The sequence below is a fragment of the Rhinatrema bivittatum genome, chromosome 3, assembly GCF_901001135.1.
Source record: "Rhinatrema bivittatum chromosome 3, aRhiBiv1.1, whole genome shotgun sequence".
Lineage (NCBI taxonomy): Eukaryota > Metazoa > Chordata > Amphibia > Gymnophiona > Rhinatrematidae > Rhinatrema > Rhinatrema bivittatum.
Window position 1 is genome coordinate 223,087,082 of NC_042617.1, and position 21,854 is coordinate 223,108,935.

Genomic DNA, 21,854 nt, shown 5'->3' on the forward strand with positions numbered 1-21,854 from the left:
ATTGGGGGAGGGGACCCTAACCTGGGAACCCACCGCAGTGCTGGAAGCCAGAACTAATTGGTGTTTTTGCTTTAGACTCTTCTCCACACCTGGCACTTAGCTAACCCAGATCAAAAAATAACTACCAAGCCCAAAAACAGCATCTGTAAAAAATATGGGGTGCCTGTTCATATCCAATAGAGACTCATGTCCAAGAAGCTGCAGTTTCTCAGAGATTAGGACCCAAGAAGGATTACAGCCAATGGCACAGCATCACTGGGTAGCTGTGACACCTGTTAAGTTTAAAGTCACCTGGACACATGTATCCAGATATGTTATCTATAACTAACCATAAAAAAAGGGGGCAAAAAGGAGAATTGGTTCTTACCTGCTAATTTTCGTTCCTGTAATACCACAGATCATTCCAGACCAGTGGGATATGCACTCCCACCAGCAGTTGGAGTCAGAACAAAGCTTCGAGGCACTGGTATCCCAAGTGTGCCACCTGCAGCTCATCAGTATTTATAGATACCCAAGCAAAGTATAACTGACAAAAAAATATCTAATTCCCGAAACAAGGGCAAACAAAAAAAAAACCTCCCTCAAGGGTCTGAAACAAACAACTCCAATACCTGAAAATCAAGTTTGAACCACGGTTCATAACAAAACAAATTATAGAATCATTGATTCCCTGTGTACAGCAACTAACCGTTAGGAAACCAGTCTTTCGGCAGTAGCACCCGGGTGGGATCCTGGACTGAATGAAAATTAGCAGGTAAGAACCAATTTTCCTTTCCTCTACATATCCAGATCAGTCGAGACCAGTGGGATGTACCAAAGCCACATTACACTGGGCGGGAACCCGAAAGACCCGCTCATAAGACGCTCGCCCCAAAACGTGCTTGGTCTGGATCCCTGACATCCAGACGATAATGCCTTGTGAAGGTATGCAGGGAAGACCAGACTGTGGCTCTACAAATCTCCTCAGGCGACAACTGACACTCTGCCCAAGAAGCCGTTTGCGCTCTTGTTGAGTGAGTTTTCAAACCAGTCGGGACGGGGTGACCCTTCCCGATGTAGGCCAAGCAAATTGTCAACCAGCAAGCCAAGGATGCCTTTTCACCCTTCTTTGGACCTCCAAAGAGCATTAAAAGGTGATCAGATTTTTGAAAAAAAAAAAAAAAAAAAGTTAGTGACCTTCAAATACCGAAGGAGAACCTGGCGGCCATCTAACAGATGAAGATCTAGTCCCATAGTGGGGTCACGAGCCCAATCAGGGAATCTGGGTAACTCCACAGACTGATTAACACCACTTTCAGCAAAAAGGAAGGGACCATGCGCAGGGAGACCCTATCAGCTGAGATGCGAAAGAAGGGATCCCTACAGGAAAGAGCCTGAAATTCTGAAATGCGCTTCGTGGAACAGATGGCCACCAAGAACACCATCTTCAAGGTCAGATCCTTTAAGGAAGCATGTCCCAGGGGCTCAAAAGGGGAGGGGGGGGGGGGAAATCACAAAGCGCCCTCAACATCAGATTAAGATTCCACTCCAGGCATAACTTAAGAGGATGAAGGTGCTTCACCCCTTTCAGGAAACTGATAATGTCCGAGTGGCTGGCTAGAGGCCTGCCACCTACCCGCCCTAGGAGACATCCCAGGGCCGAAACCTGAACATGCAGGGAACTATAAGCCAAACCTTTAGATAATCCCTGCTTCAAAAAACCAAGACCTGAGGAATGGTCACCGACAACGGTACTACATCCTGCTGGAAACACCAGACTTCAAACACCTTCCACACTCGAGCATATGCCATAGATGACAAGGGCCGCCTGGACTGAAGCAGGGTGGAAGTCACCTGTTCTGAATAACCTTTCATCTGTAACTGCCGCCTCTCAAACATCAGGCTGTGAGAGAAGTGATCCTCCCGATCCAAAAAAATGGGCCCTTGTCGCAGAAGGTTCAGCAGGTGAGCTAGGCATAGCAGTCCGTCTGTCGCCAACTGTACCAGGTCCGCAAACCACAGCCGCTGCAGCCACTCTGGTGCCACCAGAATTACCGAACCAGGATGGTCCTCTATGCACTGGAGAATGTGCCCAATCAGGGGCCATGGAGGAAAGGCATACAGGAGGATTCCGGTTGGCCACTTGCAGACTAAGAAGTCTACTCCTACTGCCCCGATTTCCTTCTTTTGGCTGAAGAAGGAGTCTGTCTTGGCGTTGACATGGGTCGCCATGAGGTCCAGTTGGGGAACTCCATTGGGCACAAATGTGATTCTAACCCTTCTGGGATAGTTCCCACTCCCTGGGATCCAGCTGTTGATGACTGAGAAGTCTGCCTGCACGTTGTCCATGCCTGCCACATGAGAGGCTGTGATGCCTTCCAGATGAAGCTTGGCCCAAGCAAAGAGGTGTGCTTCCTGTGCCATGGCTGGACTCCTGGTTCCTCCCTGGCGATTGAGATATGCCAACGTGGTGGCGATGTCCGAGAAGACTTGAATCATTCTCCCCTGCACCAGGGACTGGAATGCCAATGCTTTGCGGACTGCCCTTATTTCTAAACGATTGACAGATCACGACCATTCAGGTAATGACCAGGTTCCCTGTGCTGCATGACCAAGGCACACTGCTACTCAGCCTTGAAAGCTCGCATCCATTATGATCACCCAATCCAGGACTTCGAGGGCATCCCCTTCTGTAAGTTGTCTTCCGACAGCCACCATTGCAGGCTGGACCTGATTAACTGCAACTGACTCTGGGTCCAACCACGACAGTAGATCTCTCTGCAATGGTCTCAGATGAGTGAAGGCCCAAGGAACCAATTCCAACATCAAAGCCATGAACCCCAGAACTTGTAGGTAAGCCTACACTGGAGATTGAAAGCTGTAACAAGAGGCGCACTTGTTGCTGCAATTTGTACATTGTGTCCTTCGTGAGAAAACACCCTGCCCTGGAAGGTGTCAAAACGAGCTCCCAAATACTCCAGACACTGTGCGGAGTCAGATGACTTTTTGCTTCGTTGATTACCCAGCCTAGGGACTGGAGACAATGGATCACACGAAGAACCATCCGCTCGCCTTCCTCTTCCGACTTGGCTCGAATCAGCCAATCTTTGAAGTAAGGATGGACCATTATCCCTTTCTTCCGGAGGGTTGCCGCCACCACGACCATCACCTTGGTAAAGATGTGTGGGGCCATCACCAGTCCGAACGGCAGTGCCTGGAACTGAAAATGCTGATCCAGGATCTTGAATTGTAGGAATCTCTGGTGAGTGCTGCAAATCGGGATGTGTAGGTAAGACTCTGTGAGATCCAAGGAGTTGAGGAACACTCCCTTTCAAACCGCTGCAATGACTGTTCGAAGTGTTTCCATTCGAAAAACAGGGCACCTTCAAGCAGCCATTCACCTTTTGTAGGTCCAGGATGGGTCGGAAAGTGCCCTCCTTTTTGAGAACCATGAAATAAATGGAGTACCATCCCCTCCCCTGTTCCTTGAACGGCAAGAGGACGATCGCCTTCAGGACCAGCAATCTTTGTAGAGTGTCTTCTACCGCGGCTCACTTGTTGCGGGAAACGTATTGTGATTCCACAAAGGCTGGCATGAGAGGCTGAGAAAATTCTAAGGCATAACCTTCTTTTACCACCTCCAACACCCAGCGATTGGAGGCGATCCTGGCCCACTCCTCATAAAATTGGGACAACCGGCCCCCGATCATCCCGTCTGAGGAATGGGCTGGCCTGATTTCATTGGGCAGGCTTCCCTGATCGAAGCCACCTCTGGCAGGACGACTGGAGCCGTGAAAGGATTGTGTATGGGAAGAGGTCTGTCTGGAACCAGAGGGTGGAACACTCCTCCCTGACCTGCTTTTTCGGAAATCCCAAAAATGGGATAGAGGACCGAATGATTTCCTTCTGGCAGTTTATTGCCCTTGGAATCCCCCAGAGATTATCAGCTGATCCAAATCCTCTCCAAACAGCAACTTCCCTTAAAAAGGCAGACTGCACAGTTGCGACTTGGAGGAAGTATCCGCTGCCCAATTGTGGAGCCATAGGAGTTGCCGAGGTGCCACCGAGGAGACCATAGTCCAGGCCACCGAACGCACCAAGTCATATAAGGCATTCGCCACATATGCTACTGCTGCCTGAGAAGCTGACAAAGTCCCAGAAGACGATAGGTCCTGAGGTTTTTGAATCAAACAAACATGCTCTTTGCATCATGCTGCACACATTGCCACACGAAGTCCTAAGGAGACCTCGAACACCTGCTTCCAGTGCAGCTTCAGCTTCCAGTCCGGTACATCTGAGAGCAGCCGCTCCTGCCACTGGAATGGTAGTCTTCTTGGTCACTGCTGATACAGCCGCATCCACCTTAGGTACCCCGAGGCATTCTAAATGTTCCTCCATTAGCAGATAAAGTTTTTGCATCGCCCGGCCGACCTTAAGCCCACCTCTGGGGATTCCCACTCCTGGCTAATGAGCTTTTGAATCTTTTTTGGGATGAGAAAAGCACTAGGTGGATCTTGGAGACCATCCAGGACTGGGTTCACTACCTCGCTGTCGGAATCTTCCAGTGAGGGTCACACCCTCAATTCCTCAAGCACCTGGGAAATAAGGGGGTGCAATTCCTCCCTCTTAAACAGCTAGACTATGCGGGGGTTGTCCCCCTCTGCACTACCAGAGCCTGATCGTCGTCACCTGTATCTACATCTGGAGGGACCTCACCCTGATCTGCAGCGGTGTCCCTCGGGGGCGGAGTAGAGTCGTTCCCCTGCTGGTCGACTGCACCCGCTAGACCCTACCGAGCCAAAGTTGCCTGGGACGGACGACAGTCAGTTCGCAGATGGGGATGCTTGGGAACTCCCACACTCCCATCCTGGGCTCTGCACTTTGCAAGCTTCTGAGCCAGAAATGCTTCATGCATGAGCAGCACAAATTCCGGTGAAAATCCCCTGGTCCAGTCTTATCACTGTTAGAATCAGTGTCCGTGTCTCTCGATTCCTCTGGTCTCTGAGTCCATGCAGTGCTGAGCCTGACCTGCATGCAGACTTTTTAGGTTTGGTCCTCTTGTCTGAGGCCCCTTTCCCACCCAGTGCACAGTGATAGGGTGGTCTAAATAAGCACTGTAAGGTGTGCAGGGTTCCACCAAAGGAGTTTCTGCCATGCTCCTCTTGCAAAAAGGGGCATATAACTCCCTCCCCCAGAAGAAAACAGGTGCTGCCACCCAGCCCTGGTGACTCCCACCAAAAAACGCCACGAAAATCGGCCCCAGGAACGCTGGGGAGCTGCGTGGGAGGTCGAAAAAGAAAAATAATATGGCCGCCATGGTAAAAATAGCTCCAGAGCCGGTGGTAAAAATGAGGCAGGAATCCTAAAAATGTTCTCAGAGGTTCTTACCAGGGCTGAAACACTCTCCCCTCCTCTTCAGTGGTTTGCCTGGCTCTGCATCACCGAGCAGACTGATTTACCCCGGAAGCCATGGTGAACAGGGAACTTGGAGCTGTTTTTTTTTTTTTTTACACAAAAACTTCTAGTAACAGAAAAAAATAAAGCCTAAGCTATGAATAATAGAAAAAAATACCCCCAAAGGGGCTTCTTCCCTGTACCGCAGACACTGAGGGGGAGCCTTCGGGTCGCTGAGGGAGCCAGTCCCCTGGCTATCAGGGAACCCGGAACCACACGGGCTAGCACCGCCAGGGCTCTAACTGAGGGCTGGGTCCAGACACTGAATCTAGCACCTCAGGGAGCAAGAAAAATCCATCTCACACAGAGCTGCAGGTATACATGACCATCTGCTGAAGTCAGAGAAATACTGATGAGCTGCAGGTGGCACACTTGGGATACCAGTACCTCGAAGCTTTGTTCTGACTCCAACTGCTGGTGGGAGTGCATAACCCACTGGTCTGGACTGATCTGGGTTTGTACAGGAACACTTGTTTGCCTGCATGCCCAATCCCCCTTCCCCCACCCCACTAAAAAATGAAACCTAATACATAGAACTTCAATGAAATAGGAATAAAAAACAAATGCAAAAACTATGGCCTAACCCATTTCAGACAGCTGGACTCAGTTTGACATTGATAGGGCAGCAGCAGAGACATCAAAGTGTCAGCAAGGGCTCACTGATGTTGCTCTTTCAAAAGCTAATAGATTATAGAAATAGAATTGTATCTCTTTATTCTCTTATATTCTAATTTTTGGTTACTTAGAAAGTAAAATTAGAGAAACTTTAGTAGTTAGAAGCTGTCAGACAAAGAATAGTGTGCGGATTTTTCTAAATGCAATGAAATGTATAGATAAGAGCAAGGACAGGCTGGCTGTATGAGCTCCTTGAAAAAAGCAGGCAGTGATGAAAATTGCTGAAGGGAATTGAAGCGGAACACAGACAGGGGAGGGAGTATCGGGAGGATTTTAAAAGCCCTGCTCGCGTAAATCCGCCCGGATTTACGCGAGCAGGGCCTTGCGCTCCGGCGCGCCTATTTTCCATAGGCCGCCGGCGCGCGCAGAGCCCCGGGACTCGCGTAAGTCCCGGGGTTTTTTTGGGGGGGCGTGTCGGGGGGCGAGGCCAATCGATGCGGCGTTTTGGGGCGGGACGTGACGTTTCGGGGGCGTGGTTTCGGCCCGGGGCGTTCTGGGGGCGTGGCCGCGCCCTCCGGAACTGCCCCCAGGTTGAGTCTCGGCGCGCCAGCAGCCCGCTGGCGCGCGTGGATTTACGTCTCCCGCCGGGAGGCGTAAATCCACGGATAAAGGTAGGGGGGGTTTTAGATAGGGCCGGGGGGGTGGGTTAGGTAGGGGAAGGGAGGGGAAGGTGAGGGGAGGGGAGGGCAAAAGAAAGTTCCCTCTGAGGCCGCTCCGATTTCGGAGCGGCCTCGGAGGGAACGGAGGCAGGCTGCGCGGCTCGGCGTGCGCCGGCTGCCCAAAATCGGCAGCCTTGCGCGCGCCGATCCAGGATTTTATAAGATACGCGCGTATCTTATAAAATCCAGCGTACTTTTGTTTGCGCCTGGTGCGCGAACAAAAGTACGCGATCGCGCATTTTTTAAAAATCTACCCCTATGTGAATAAGGATTGTCAGAAATAAAGGAATGCTGCTCCTTTAGCAAATGGAAGGAGGTAAGCAGAGATAAAGACTCTACCCCTCCCCACACCTGGCTTTAGCAAGGGCATTTACACATACACAAGAGAAAGGGAAGTCAGGAACAGGATTGAACAAGCAGAAGGAGTATGGAGATAAGCACAGCATGAACAGGACATGAGTTTAAGCATGAACCCAGCACAGGTCAGCTGCATGGAAAAAGGGGTTCAGTAACTGGCTACTGGATCCCAAGAAGATAAGGGTATAACCAATTGGGTAACAAGGGGGGAGGTAAATAAATAAAAAAAAAAAAAAGAAGTGGGCATGAGCTGAGCATCACTTGGACAGACAAGCTAAGGAACAGGGTAATGACCAAAAAAGGGAATTTGTAAAAACAGAGGGAGTTATTGGGGAGGGAAAGGGGGCTTGCTTAGGCTGAAAATGTATAAATTGAAAGGCACAACACTGAGGGTGTGCCTACTTCTGTATGACATCTGTACTTGTAAGTTCGTAAAATAAAGAAATAGATTGTTTCACCAATTTTGTGTTCACTATATAATTTTCTGAGAAGGTGCAGTACCAGCGTTTATACTCCCCAGCAGAGAATCAAGTACCACAAAGGGCTCTTCTGTGACTAAGGTAAGGTTTGAGCTCCTGCAATAGTTTATCCATACTGCTTTTAAGATGGGTGTCAATCCAAGGGAAAAGATGCAGAAAAAAATATAAAGCATTCTTCTTGATATAGATACAAAAGTTATTTGGTACTTACCTTGTCGAACTGGAGAATAGGCGTTCGTCAAAAAGCGAAAGAGCCCCTTATTATACCAGCAAATTATCGACATGTTTCCCTTCATCTTTATTTCATATTGTCCTTGTGACTGTGGCACATCTGGGTTACTGAGCATAGAAAGAGGTAGGCCTGTGCAGTCACTCTTCCTGGAGTTGAGCAATCCACAGCAATAAATCTCTGAAAATTATAACTTTAGGTTACCAAAAAATTTTATTTTGCTTATTGAGATTAAATCCAGATCATAGTTCAAGTGCCATGCAGAAATAGCATTTAGATTTACCTATTACTCAACATACTAAAAACTGAGGGCCTCATTTTCTAAAGTATCGCAGGCTTGCGATACTTTAGGTAATGAGGGGCGGGGGGCCGAAACGGGGGGGCGGTCCTGTGCTAGCTGGCAGTGATCGCACCGTCGCAGTGCGATCGCTGCCGGTTTTGCACCCAATAGCGCCACCATAGAAGGTGTAGCTATTGGGGGCGAACTAGGACGCAAAAAGGGCCTTACCTTTTCGTCGTCCGCGGCGTCTTCACGGAGTCGGCCCCGGTGACGCCCCGACTCCTCCTCTTCCGGGGCCGACTTCGCCCCCATCTTGGTATCGCACGCGATAAGGGACTTTTCGCATGTGAAACGTCCCTTATCGCGTGCGATCCATCTGGAAAATAAAGCCCTGAGTGATTTGCAGATCAAATCAGTAAATGCAATAATTAAAATTTTAAAATCAGACAACCTAAGGACAAACAGCATTATGAACAGGATTTTTTTTTTTTTTTTTTTTTTTAAAGAGGACAGACTAATTCAGTTCTAATTTTACCAAAAGGTATAAACTAATTTGTAGTTCTAATTTTCCTATTTTTAAAAAAGCAGGATTAGAAGTTTATGCACGTGATGAAAAACTTGAAGCTATCCGGATACCCTATACAAAACATATACATAAGGAGGATAGTCTGCTCAAGTCATGAAATCTGAACTTAGGTCGGTCTGTGGAGATTTATGTAAGTATTTTAGAAAATGTGTGGTGGGAGCTGAATAGTTTTAAAAACATGAGTATCTCCATCCCCCAAAAAACACATGTATGAAAATACACGTGCTTTATATATGTGTACTTTTTCATGTCATCAAATATATTTACACTTCCTACATATATTGTTTCTACTCCTGCAGCTCAATCTTGAAAGTTTATGGTAGAGATGTAAACAGGCTGGCCCTCAACATTACTAATGAAAGCAAGTTCTTTCCTCCTGTGGGGTTTGGCATATCCACATGAGATAAGTGCCTCAAGGGAAGCAGATGAAGAAGTTACCCTTTGGGTTGCCAGTTTGCTCCAGGTCATAAAGAACAGTCTAACCCAGATTGTCCCACTGATATATCTAAAAAAAGTCCCAGTTCCTTAAGACATGGAACCAGGTAGCAACCCTAGGAAAGGAAAGGTGGCTGTTGGTGGACTACTAAGTGGGCAACTTTAGGTTCTTCCACTCAGCATGGAAGAAAGGGAAGCTTTCTGGCACGTGGTCATATTCTGCCAGGCAAGGTTCACAGCAGTGGCAACAGAAAGTGTCAATATGGCAAGGCATAAGGGAAGTGGTGGCTATATGTAATGGGCTCCCAAGGGAACTGCTTATAAAAAAAAATACTAATTCTGTTTCACAAACCAGGAGAGAAAAACACAGCATTTAGAGATAATTTATCCATTATAGCCTGCTCTTAAGGATACTTCAAAGCAGATTACATTCAGGTACTGCAGGTATTTCCCTATCCCAAGGGAGCTTACAATCTAAGGGCTAGATATACTAAGCTGCCAAATGGCTATAACACATGATAAATGTTTATCATGTATATTCACAATATCATGTGGGTTGTTTTTAAATTACATACCTTATTAAAATTTGCTGCTTTGCATGCATTTATATGCATAAAATTGCCAACCTGCATCCAGATGTCCCCAGGAGGCCTGTTAAAGATACATACCACCAAAAAATTGCCCCCTCCCCCAAAGTACATAACTGTTCTCAGGGTCTTGGTAGACCCCTGCCTATGCTGGGGCTGCCTGTCAAGGCAACCCTGCAAAAAAGTAAAAAAAAAAAAAAAAAGAGTTAAATTGCATCTCTCCCTTTTGCATTAAACCTTTCATCCCAAAGAACCCCCACAGCAGTATGTTCTCCCAGGTGCACCCACAAATCCCCCAGCCCCCTCCTTCCAAAAAGATAAGACCTTGGTGGTTTAAGATAGCCCTATCCTCCTCCCCCATTTCAAAATAAGTCCCTAGTGGTCTGTGTCCCCCTATATCCTCTCCCCCACCCATACCTTAAATAGAATCAGTGGTGGTGCAGTGAAGGCCAGGAGCACCTCCTAGGCTTCAGGCCCAGTCAACATCATTTTCCAAAATGATGCCAACCAGACTTTCACCTATCACATAGATCCAACAGCTGGCCAAGGACTTACCAAGACCCCTGGGGGGGGGTGCAATTGCTACTTTGTTGGGGGGTGTTGAATTTTTGGCCTCAAGTATGGTGGCCCAGTGAAGGTGATTGCCATTAGGTGCTTGGTTCCCATTTTGCAACATGATTTTTTTATTGCATATTTCTTCCACGATAAAACATCATGTGGCAAGACCACTGCAATATTTTGTTGGGGAGGGGAAAGTATCACAAACCCCCCCCCCACAATATTTTGCCCCTCTCATGATAAAATATCACAGCTTAAGTTACCATTTTGTGGGTCATTTAGAAAGAACACCATGCAGTGCCATATATAGCTACACAAAAATCTACTACATTTTAAAATACACATATCTACTCCCCAACATGCACACATATTTGGTTATACACAAATATTTGCAATGGACTGAAAGTGAAATTTTCCTATCAATTTTGTAAACATATATACAAAAAATTATAACATGCTTCCATAAATCCCCAATTTATGTGGAAATCTGTATATTTTAAGGCTTGCGCGGCCGGCGCAGCCCATCGGGGCAAGAGCCCGCTCATACCTCCGTGGTTGAGCCGTGCGGATAGGGAGAGGGCGAATCCAGACAAATTAGACCGACCCTCCCGACTCGAAGAGGAGAACCACAAACTTTTCAGTGAAAGGAACCGTGTGGTGAGTCTAACCGCGCCCCCATCTCAGTCGGCCTATTGGAAGCCGGCTGGAGCCTTTTAAATTCTTCAGCGCTCCCAGCGGCGTCGCGCGCCCAAAGGGGCACGACCTAAGGGGCAGGCCCCTTAGTGCGCCCCTTTGTGGCCCCAGGGCCCACTACATCTTACGCAGTTTCCCCCTGCTCCTTGAACTCTCCCTTTCACTTCACTTCAGATTTCTTCAAACAAACAGCCTAACTGTTTATCAACAGTCATCAAATTCTTCTTATTCATCCAAATAGTCCCGCCAGTCGTAACATCCCAGCACTCTTGAGCCTGCTCTAGCATTCATCCTCTGTGATCCAGCATTCATCCTTCTCAGTGTGATCAGCATTCATCCAGCATTCTCATTACCCGTTCCAGCACTCATCCAGTGTGATCCAGCTTTTATCCTCTCAGCTCATCCAGTGTGATCCAGCATTCATCCTCTCAACTCTCATCCCGCCAGCATTCTCTCTACCCGTTCCAGCACTCATCCAGTGTGATCCAGCATTCATCCTCTCAACTCTCATCCCGCCAGCATTCTCTCTACCCGTTCCAGCACTCATCCAGTGTGATCCAGCTTTCATCCTCTCAGCTCATCCAGTGTGATCCAGCATTCATCCTCTCAACTCTCATCCCACCAGCATTCTCTTTACTCGTTCCAGCACTCATCCAGTGTGATCCAGCATTCATCCTCTCAACTCTCATCCCGCCAGAATTCTCTCTACCCGTTCCCAGCACTCAGCCAGTGTGATCCAGCAATTAGCCTTCCCAGCATTCACCAAACTTCCCCACGCATTCATCCAATTCACTCAACTTCTCAACTACTTCCTACCCAACACAGCAGTTCAGAATGACTCAGAGATTTCTGATCCCTATTCTTCAACACAACCCACTCACCACAGAAAAAGCCTCTATGCTTCACCGTTCTCACAACTACAAATCCCTCATCCCAATTATGATTTCACCTATTACCCAATTACTAGGACTAACACTATTTTCCCTAACGCTATTTAATGCACAATCCCTCACAAAAAAATCTCTGATTCTCAACGACTACCTCGTAGACTCCAATCCAGACATTTGTGCCATAACTGAGACTTGGCTCAAACCAACGGATATCACAATTACAAATCAACTCCCCACCCACCTCTATGATTTCTTCTCCCTCCCTCGTCTTACAAAAAGGGGAGGGGGCATTCTACTGGCAGCCAAAAAAGATCTGAGATTTTCCCAACTACCAGCTAAATCAGACTCTAAACTAGAAATAGGACTTTTCAAATCAGCCCAACTCCAAGTCCTACTCGTCTACGCCCCACCAGGCCTTCTTGAATCAGATGCCTCCCCCATAGTAGAAATAATTGCAACACACCTGAATCTGGAATCCCCAGCTATAATTTTAGGAGATTTTAATTTACATGTCGACAACCCTACGCTCACAATCAACTGCGAGGCTTTTCTCACCGCTCTCTCATCCATGGGCTTCAAGCAGATTGTCAACAAGCCCACCCATAAAGCTGGCCACACCCTGGACCTCATCTTTGTACACTCTGGGATCAATTACTCCTCCCCCCCTCCCACTTGTTCTATGGTCCCGTGGTCAGATCACTCTCTAATCACTGCCACATTCACTCTGACAGAAATCAGGAAAACTCTCCCTTCAAAATCCTCATTTCTCTACAGAAGAACTTGCTCTTCCAACGACCTTAGCAACCAGCTCGCTTCAGAGCTTCCACACATCGACCTCTCTGATCCTAACTCAGCTATCCTTTCCTGAAGTAACATCACTGAGGCAGTAGCAAATAAACTATGTCCTCTTTCATCAAAAAAACTAAACCCAAACTCAGCAAAAAAACAACCGTGGTTCACAAACAACCTTCGCAAACTAAAACAAAGTCTAAGACAGAAAGAAAACAAATGGCGTAAGGCCCCCTGCCCCAGCACTCTAGCCGCCTACAAACTAGCTCTCCATCACTACAGGAAATCCACCCTAAGTTCTAAAAGGGATTACTATGCTCACAAGATACATGACCTTGTATTCGATGCGAAAGCTCTTTTTGCCTACGTTTCGAACCTGACACAAATCAACACTCCAGATATTCCCAAAGACCTAGCTCAATCCAAAGCTGAGGAATTGGCTATCTTCTTCCAAGACAAAATCTCGAAAGCGATTGACCCCTAGCAACACTTCCCTTACTAATACACCTCAGCCACTAAACAAAGGAATCTCCTTTGAATCATTCGAACCCATCACGGCCTCTGAGATCCATTTGTTACTTAAGAAAATGAAACCTTCCTCCCACCCCTTTGACCAAATACCAACCAAGCTCCTCTAATACCGGACACTATCTCCAAAACACTGGCGGACATAATCAACTGCTCTTTATCCCGAGGACTGTTTCCAGAGGACCTTAAACTAGCTTCTCTTAAACCGCTTCTAAAGAAACCGAATCTAGACCCCAAGGACCCCAATAACTACCGCCCAATCTCCAATCTCCCGTTCATTGCCAAGATCATGGAAAAGCTTGTCAACACACAACTCTCCAACTACGCTGAAGATCAAAAAATACTGTATCCCTCCCAATATGGATTCCGTAAAGCTTTAAGCACGGAAACTCTACTCATATCCCTGACAGACCACATCATCATGGGTCTCGACAAAGGCCAATCCTTTCTACTTATTCTCCTAGATCTTTCGGCTGCTTTTGACACCGTTGACCACGCCATCCTCCTCAATCAACTGTCAAACATAGGAATAACAGGATCTGTACTATCCTGGTTCAAAACATTCCTCAGCAATAGAGGCTATAAAGTCAAAATCCACAATAAAGAATCATCCCGCTACACCTCGTCTCTAGGAGTACCGCAAGGTTCCTCACTTTCCCCAACGCTCTTTAACATTTACCTTCTCCCGCTCTGCCAACTGATAACCCGCCTGAATCTAACACATTTCCTATATGCCGACGATGTGCAAATCTTGATTCCCATTAAAGAATCCATCTCTAAAACACTTGAATTTTTAGACATTTGCCTTCGAGAGATCAATCTACTTCTCACTAGTCTAAATCTGATATTAAATACAGCCAAGACGAAACTTCTTTTCATCTCCCCAGAAAATAGTAACCTCTCCCTGTGTCTTCCATCCAACCTTCTTACCACCCATACAAGGGACTTAGGAGTAATTATTGACAACCATCTCAACTTAAAATCCTTCATCAATCAAACAACAAAAGACAGCTTCTTTAAATTACAGGTTCTGAAGAGAATCAAACCTCTCTTTCACCTGCGAGACTTCAGAACAGTACTTCAAGCAGTACTTTTCTCTAAGATAGACTATTGTAATTCTATCTTACTTGGACTCCCCTCCGCATCCATCAAACCCCTTCAGATGCTACAGAACTCGGCCGCGAGAATTCTGACTAACACGAGGAGAAGAGATCACATTTCTCCCATTCTGAAGAACTTACACTGGCTGCCAATACACTTTAGAATTATACACAAATCCATCACCATCATCTACAAAGCCATCCAACACCATGCTATGCTTGATCTACAAATCCCTCTCAGACGACACACCTCCACTAGACCCAAGAGAAGCTTATAAAGGATCACTTCTTGTCCCTCAAACCAAAGCTACTCACCATTTAACTTTTAGAGACCGAGCCTTCTCCACAGCCGGACCATCAATATGGAATTCTATTTCCCCGGATCTGAGACAAGAACTATGCCTACCCACTTTCAGAAAAAGGCTCAAGACTTGGCTGTTTAAGCAAGCCTTCCCAGATTCCGTTTGAATGACAACATCCTCTAAGAGACTTCACAATATGTTGTAAATATTTATTCCTTATTCCTTAAATGATCAGTTTTCCTGCTCTATTTCTTTCCCACAGTTAGACTTTACCTTGTTTTAATGTAACTTTACGACCTTCGCACATGTTATTTGACTCACTCCCCCTGTTATCTGTAAACCAGCATGATGTGATTTTTTTTTTTTTTTTTTAAATATATTTATTAAGATTTTTTGGTTACAACATTGAAACACATTATTCAAACAATGTAAAGTCTTCTTACAACCATACAAACCCTCCCTCCCTCACCCATCCCCTCCCCCCCCCCTGTCCTATTGTCCTGGTGAGAAAACATAAGTCTCTTGCCTTGGGGAGAAGCAAACTGCCTCTGCTTGTAATCTCTGCCGTAGGTGATTCCATTAAGATAGCAGCCGCGCATGGTCGCGTTCCATTGGTTGTCTCTGCCTTCTAGGCCGTGGCCTGTCTCTGTTCCCAGGGGTCTATGGCCACCCCTGTGATGGGAGCCAAGCGAGTGGTAAATGCCTTCCAAATTTGAAAGGTGAGAGCAGATTTCTTTGGCTCCTTATAGGATAAAATGGCATGCTCCATTGAGCAGAGCCGCATCATTTGCTTGAACCAATGCTCATAATTTGGGCCCACTGCGTTTAGCCAATTTGTCAGGATGACTTGTTTCCCTACCACTCCTGCTTTTAAAAGAAATAAGTTGTCAGGGGCGGACAACGGTTTCGGGAGTGAGGTTGGGATGCCAAACAGCCAAAGGTTTGGGTCCGGCGGCAGCGTCGTGCTCAAAAAAAGGGAACAGGCACGTGCTATTTTTTTCCAAAAGGAAGAGCTGAGGCTGCAATCCCAAAAACAATGGTGGTAGCTCCCATCCGGGTGGAGACACTTTGGGCACGCCGGGGATGGCGTAAGTTTCATTTGATAAGCTCGTGAGGGGGTAATATAGGAACGCCAAAGAAATTTGTATTGCACCTCTTGTAACAAGACATTTTCCGCTACTGCGTTGATGTTCGTAAAACATGACACAAATTCACGGTATGATAAGATGAAAAGCGGCCAGTTTTGCCATTGGAGATACAAGGAGGCTAGAGGCTGGTAATCACAGCATTCACCCACCGCTTTATAGTAACCAGAAATTGTGGACCTTCCCCCCCGTCTCCTTTCCAAAATCTCCCTTACTTTCTTGGTGTTCTGGGTCTCCACTATCAAAGGCCTGGAAGCCTTGAGGAAGTGGGCCAGTTGTAGATAGGCATAAAAATCAGTCTCCTCTAGGTGTTATTTTTCTTGGAGGACTGTAAAGGGTAGTATATTCTCTCCCGTCTCCCCCAGAACATGCGAAAGATAGATGATCCCCAAATCCTTCCATCTTTGAAAAGTCCCTCCCCTGACCCCCGGAGGAAACTGCCCATTTCCTACTATGGTAAGCAAGGGTGTGGGTGTAGTCGGGGAGGCATAGAGTTTACATAAAAGTAGCCACGCTCGTCTGCACGAGTGCACAAGGTCCATGGACCTAAGAGCTGTAGGAATGAATTTTGCGGGGAGCTGTAATAAAGGATTTAGGGAAAGTACATTCAACCATTCCAGGAGGCAAGAATATGGGGTCAGCGAGGCTGTGGCTAGAGCCCAGTCGCTAACATGCCGAAGGCAGCAGGCCAGATTATAGAATTCCAAATTCGGGCATCCCAGACCCCCCCCCCCTCGCCAGGGCCCATCAAAACTGGTAAAGGTATTCGGGCTTTCTTGCCTCTCCAGAAAAAGACACGCAGGGCTCTCTGCAAAACCTTGTGATCTGTTTTAGTGATCCAGACTATACACTATATCAAATTTAATTCAATCCTCTAATTACAAAAAGCTTGTGAGACAAACATTACTTTCACAACTTTCTTAAATCTTGCACAGTTCTTCTTTTACCTAAGATCCAGGCAAAGGAGTTTCACAAACATGGAGCTAAATAACTGAATGTGAAAGACCAAGTAACTGCAGGGGAATATTCAGACACTGAGCGACTCAGCTACTTAGCCGGATAAATATACCCATATATCATAATGTTAGCTGGATATGTTTGTCCAGCTTACTTTAGGACAGGTTAGAGGCACAACCAGAGTTAGCCACATAAGTTAACCGGCTAACTCCGAATATCGGAGTTAGCCAGTTAACTTATGTAACTAACACCGCTTCTCCCCAGAAAGCCCCTGCCTTATTCGGCTAAATTTTAGCCATGAAACTCGTTATCCAGCTAGAATTTAGCCAGATAAGTCTTTGAATATGCAGATTTAGCCATTTAGGCCTGGATTCACCATTCTCGCACAGAATGGTGAATCCAGCAATAACGGAGGGCGGGCCAGCGAAATCTAGCAGCCATCGCACCACCATGGTGTTAACACTGCTGGCTTTCGACCCCAAAAGCGCCACCGTAAAAGATGGCGCTATTGGGCACGCTACTGGTGGCGGTAATGTGGCTTACCTTATTGCCACCAGCGAAGACAGTGCCGAGTCCGCCTCCTCGCCGCTCTGACTCCTCCCCCCGCTTGCTATCACACGTGATAGCGGCTTATCGCACGTGATAAACCTTACAAAATAACCCCCTTAGGTAGATAACTTTCCAGTCTAATCACTATAGAAAAAGGAATCCTAAGCAAATCAAGCTGAAAGGAGCAAAGTGACTGTATAGGAACTGCTAAATACTTTGGGTAATCCCAATGCAAAAGATGAAGAACCAATGTCAAAATCTTATATTTATCTCTATAAATAACTGATAACCAATTTAGTTCTGCTAGAAGAGGAGTGACATGCTGTATTTTGCAATAATTTAATGTTTCCAAAGCAGTGGAAGTAATGCCCTGATAGAAAACATAACAATAATCTGAACTTCTCAACATCAAAGCACTTACTAGTACCTTAAGATCTTTTAACTTCTTAAGAAACAGAGAAACACGATGGCAGAAAGTCCATATGCTCATCCATTTAATTTATCTAGCCTTATAATTCCCATCACTCCCTCAGATATCCCCAGTATTTATCTTATGCTTTCTTGAATTCAGCTATCATTTTTATCTCCACCACCTCCACTGGGAAGCCATTTCCAGTGAGAGACTACCCTCACTGTAAAGAAATATTTCCTTACATAACTCCTGAGTGTACCCCATTCCATCTTCATCCCATGACCTTTTATTCTAGAGCCTCCTTTCTGTTGAAAAAGGTTAGACTCCTGTACATGGAAACCTTTTATATATTTAAATGTCTCTATCATATCTCCCCTATTTCACCTTTCCTCTAGGGCATACATGTTTAGATCTTTAAGTGTATCCCTGTATACTGTAAAATGGAAGACCACTGATAATGATAGCAGTCACTCTCTGGACTGATTCCAACTGATTTATATTCTTTTGGTGGCCTCCAGAATTATACACAGTATTCCAATGTGGCAATATAACATCCTTTTTTCTGAAGTCAAGAATTTTCTAACTTTGGCTGTCACTTTATCCACCTGTTTTGTCACATTAAGATCATCATATACAATAGGGATGTGAATCGTTTTTTTGACGATTTAAAATATCGTCCGATATATTTTAAATCGTCAAAAATCGTTAGGGCCACAATACAATACCGGTTTTCCTGCCCTCCCCCTTCCCCCGATTTACGATTTTTTGACGATAAATCGGGGAAGGGGGAGGGCAGGAAACCGGCACACTAAAACCCCCTAAAACCCACCCCCGACCCTTTAAATTAAATCCCCACCCTCCCGAACCCCCCCCAAATGCCTTAAATTACCTGGGGGTCCAGCGGCAGTCCGGAACGGTCTCCTGCAATTGAATCGTGTTGTCTTCAGCCGGCCATTCTGCGCCGCCATTTTGCAAAATGGCGGCGCAAAATGGCGGCGGCCATAGACCAACACGATTCGACTGCAGGAGGTCGTTCCGGACCCCCGCTGGACTTTTGGCAAGTCTTGTGGGGGTCAGGAGGCCCCCCCAAGCTGGCCAAAAGTCCCTGGGGGTCCGGGAGCGATCTCCTGCCACGAATCGTTTTCCGTACGGAAAATGGCGCCGGCCATACGCGTATGACCGGCGCCATTTTCCGTACGGAACCCCGGCTGAACGACCTCCTGCAGTCGATCTCCCCGGCTGAACGACCTCCTGCAGTCGATCTCCTGCCGGCGCCATTTTCCGTACGGAAAACGATTCGCGGCAGGAGATCGCTCCCGGACCCCCGCTGGACCCCCAGGGACTTTTGGCCAGCTTGGGGGGGCCTCCTGACCCCCACAAGACTTGCCAAAAGTCCAGCGGGGGTCCGGAACGACCTCCTGCAGTCGAATCGTGTTGGTCTATGGCCGCCGCCATTTTGCAAAATGGCGGCGCAGAATGGCGCCGGCTGAAGACAACACAATTCAATTGCAGGAGGCCGTCCCGGACCGCCGCTGGACCCCCAGGTAATTTAAGGCATTTGGGGGGGGTTCGGGAGGGTGGGGGATTTAATTTAAAGGGTCGGGGGTGGGTTTTAGGGGGTTTTAGTGTGCCGGTTTTCCTGCCCTCCCCCTTCCCCCGATTTAGCTACGGACCGCCGCTGGACCCCCAGGTAATTTAAGGCATTGGGGGGGGGGGTTCGGGAGGGTGGGGGATTTAATTTAAAGGATCGGGGGTGGGTTTTAGGGTGTTTTAGTGTGCCGGTTGTCCTGCCCTCCCCCTTCCCTCGATTTAGCTACGGACCGCCGCTGGACCCCCAGGTAATTTAAGGCATTTGGGGGGGTTCGGGAGGGTGGGGGATTTAATTTAAAGGGTCGGGGGTGGGTTTTAGGGGGTTTTAGTGTGTCGGTTCACGATTTTAACGATTTTCGCGATACTCTAAACACCCAAACGGCGACGATACAATTCCCTCCCCCTCCCAGCCGAAATCGATCGTTAAGACGATCGAGGACACGATTCACATCTCTAATATACAATCAACCCCAGATCCTGCTCTTCCTTCAAACTTAGAAGAATTTCACCTTTAATAATCTTCCTTGGGTTTTTACTGTCTAAATGCATTACTCTGCATTTTTTAGCATTAAATCTTAGCTGCCAGTCTCTAAACCATTCCTCGAGCTTCACTAGATCCATCCTTATGTTTTATACACCTTCCTGGCTGTCTACCCTGTTACAGACTTTGGCATCATCAGCAAAAAAAACAAACATTTCCTGACAATCCTTCCACTATGTTGCTCACGAAAATGTTAAGAACTGGTCCCAGGGCTGATCCCAGCCAGTCACTTTAGGTTCCATACTAAAGGCACTCAATGTATTTATAAGTCTCTCAAGTACATGACGTCTACTTCTCTCCCTTGATCCAACTCTCTAGTCACCCAATCAAAGAAATTGATCAGATTTGTCTGACAAGATTTACTACTAGTAAAAGCATGCTGCCTTGGAAAATACAATCCATTGGATTCCAGAAACTGCACCATCTTCTGTTTTAGCAGTGATTCCATTAATTTGCTCACCACTGGCCAGTAGTTCCCTGCCTCCTTCTTACCTTCATTTTTATGAATAGGAACCACATCTATCCCTTTCCAGACCTCTGGCACTGTCCCCTACTCTATATAAAAAAAAAAAAGCATTAAAAAGGTCAATCATCAGAGCTGCAAGGCACCTCTAAGTTCCCTTAGTACCCTCGGATTTATCCCATCCGGCCCTTTTGTCTTATCTAGTTTATGTTTAGTTGGCTCAATATGAACACACTGTTCTGAAAATCAACTGAGTTTTACTTCACTTCTAATCTTATTTATGCTCATTTTATGTGGTCCTGCTCTAGGCCCTTCTACACTGAGCATTGGACATGAATATTTGTTTCACAATTTTACTGTTAGAATTGTGGACCATTGTGTTGGGGTGAGGATGATGCAACCTACTAGGAAGGCCCTGTAGGTCCTCACTGCCAACTGGTAGAGAAGATGGTGCAGAGGTTGAGCTGGAGATTCACCTTTACCAGACCCTTTCCCCTTTGGTTGAGCCTTTTGATTCTGGAGGCCGGCAGGTCTTCTCTGAGGTGTTTGTTGAAGAAAGGCTCCGATGTCAAGCTGCGGTAGAGACTGGTAGCAAGGATGGTCAGGACACAGCTAAGAATAGCTCCAAGAATAAATCTGAGAGCAGGCAGGCTGAATATGAAGAAAAGGCTGAATGAGACTGAAGATGAGGACAGGGCTGGACAAGGCTGAAGACAAGGATAAGGGTGGAGACAAAAGAGCAGCAATTTGCACTCTTGATAGAGAGGACCCACTGCTGAGGCACTGAAGGGTTGCATAGCCAGGGTTTAAATACCACGCCACGTCATGTCATCAGAAGGCACCGGCCAGCTCTGTTCCTGCCACGGTGCTCTTAAATGTTGGTGCATGCCTAGAGGAAGTCCCAGTGATCAGCGGCAGCAGCATCTCAAGCTACATATGATGGCGGCATCCGAGTTGCTCAGAGTGGCGGACCTTCCAAGTGATATGCCGCAGCTTGCAGGAGTGCAGAGGCTCAAACGGAGGTTTCATGAGCTGCACTAAAACCACATTAAGGTCCCAAGACGGGGCCGGTGGACTGAGAGGAGGCTTCAGGTGAAGCAACCCCTTCATAAAGCAAACCACCAGCGGTTGTGTCGAGATAAAGATATCCCCGGTATCCCTATGGAAGGCAGCCACCGCACTGACATGCACTCTGATGGAGGAGGTTTGTAAGCCCGACTGCGAGAGATGCCAGAGGAAGTCTAAAAACTGATTCGTGGGGCAGGTAAAAGGGTCTAATCCCTTTGAAGTACACCACAACAAAAATTTTTTCCATTTTGAATAAGACCTAGTAGAAGGCTTTCGTGAAGCTACCAGGACCTGAGATACAGATTCCGAAAGATTGAGAGGCTGGAGGATCAACCTTTCAACATCCAAGCTGTCAGAGACAGGGCCTGAAGGTTGGGGTGGCACAATTAGCCGTTCCTCTGAGATATCAGGGACGGGTCCGATCCTAGAGGACTCTGTGGACACAGTGAGAAATCCCGAAGGATGGGAAACCAAGCCTGACGTGGCCAGTAGGGGGCTGTGAGAATCATTTAGACCCTTGTCCATGCATAGCTTCACGAGAGTCTTGCT

General features: G+C 46.9%; 1 protein-coding gene across 7 annotated transcripts in view; it reads right to left on the reverse strand.

Moving 5' to 3' along the window:
• PGBD5 (piggyBac transposable element derived 5) overlaps window positions 1–21,854 on the reverse strand; it is a 340,612-nt gene that overhangs the window by 174,591 nt on the left and 144,167 nt on the right. For all 7 annotated transcript variants that reach the window (XR_003855485.1, XR_003855484.1, XM_029594253.1 and 4 more), the window contains exon 5: window positions 7,815–8,012. Coding sequence is in view for 5 of the 7 variants with exons in the window: in XM_029594253.1 (XP_029450113.1) it covers window positions 7,815–8,012 (198 nt within the window). In the remaining 2 variants the exon portion in view is untranslated. The remainder of the gene's footprint in view (window positions 1–7,814; window positions 8,013–21,854) is intronic.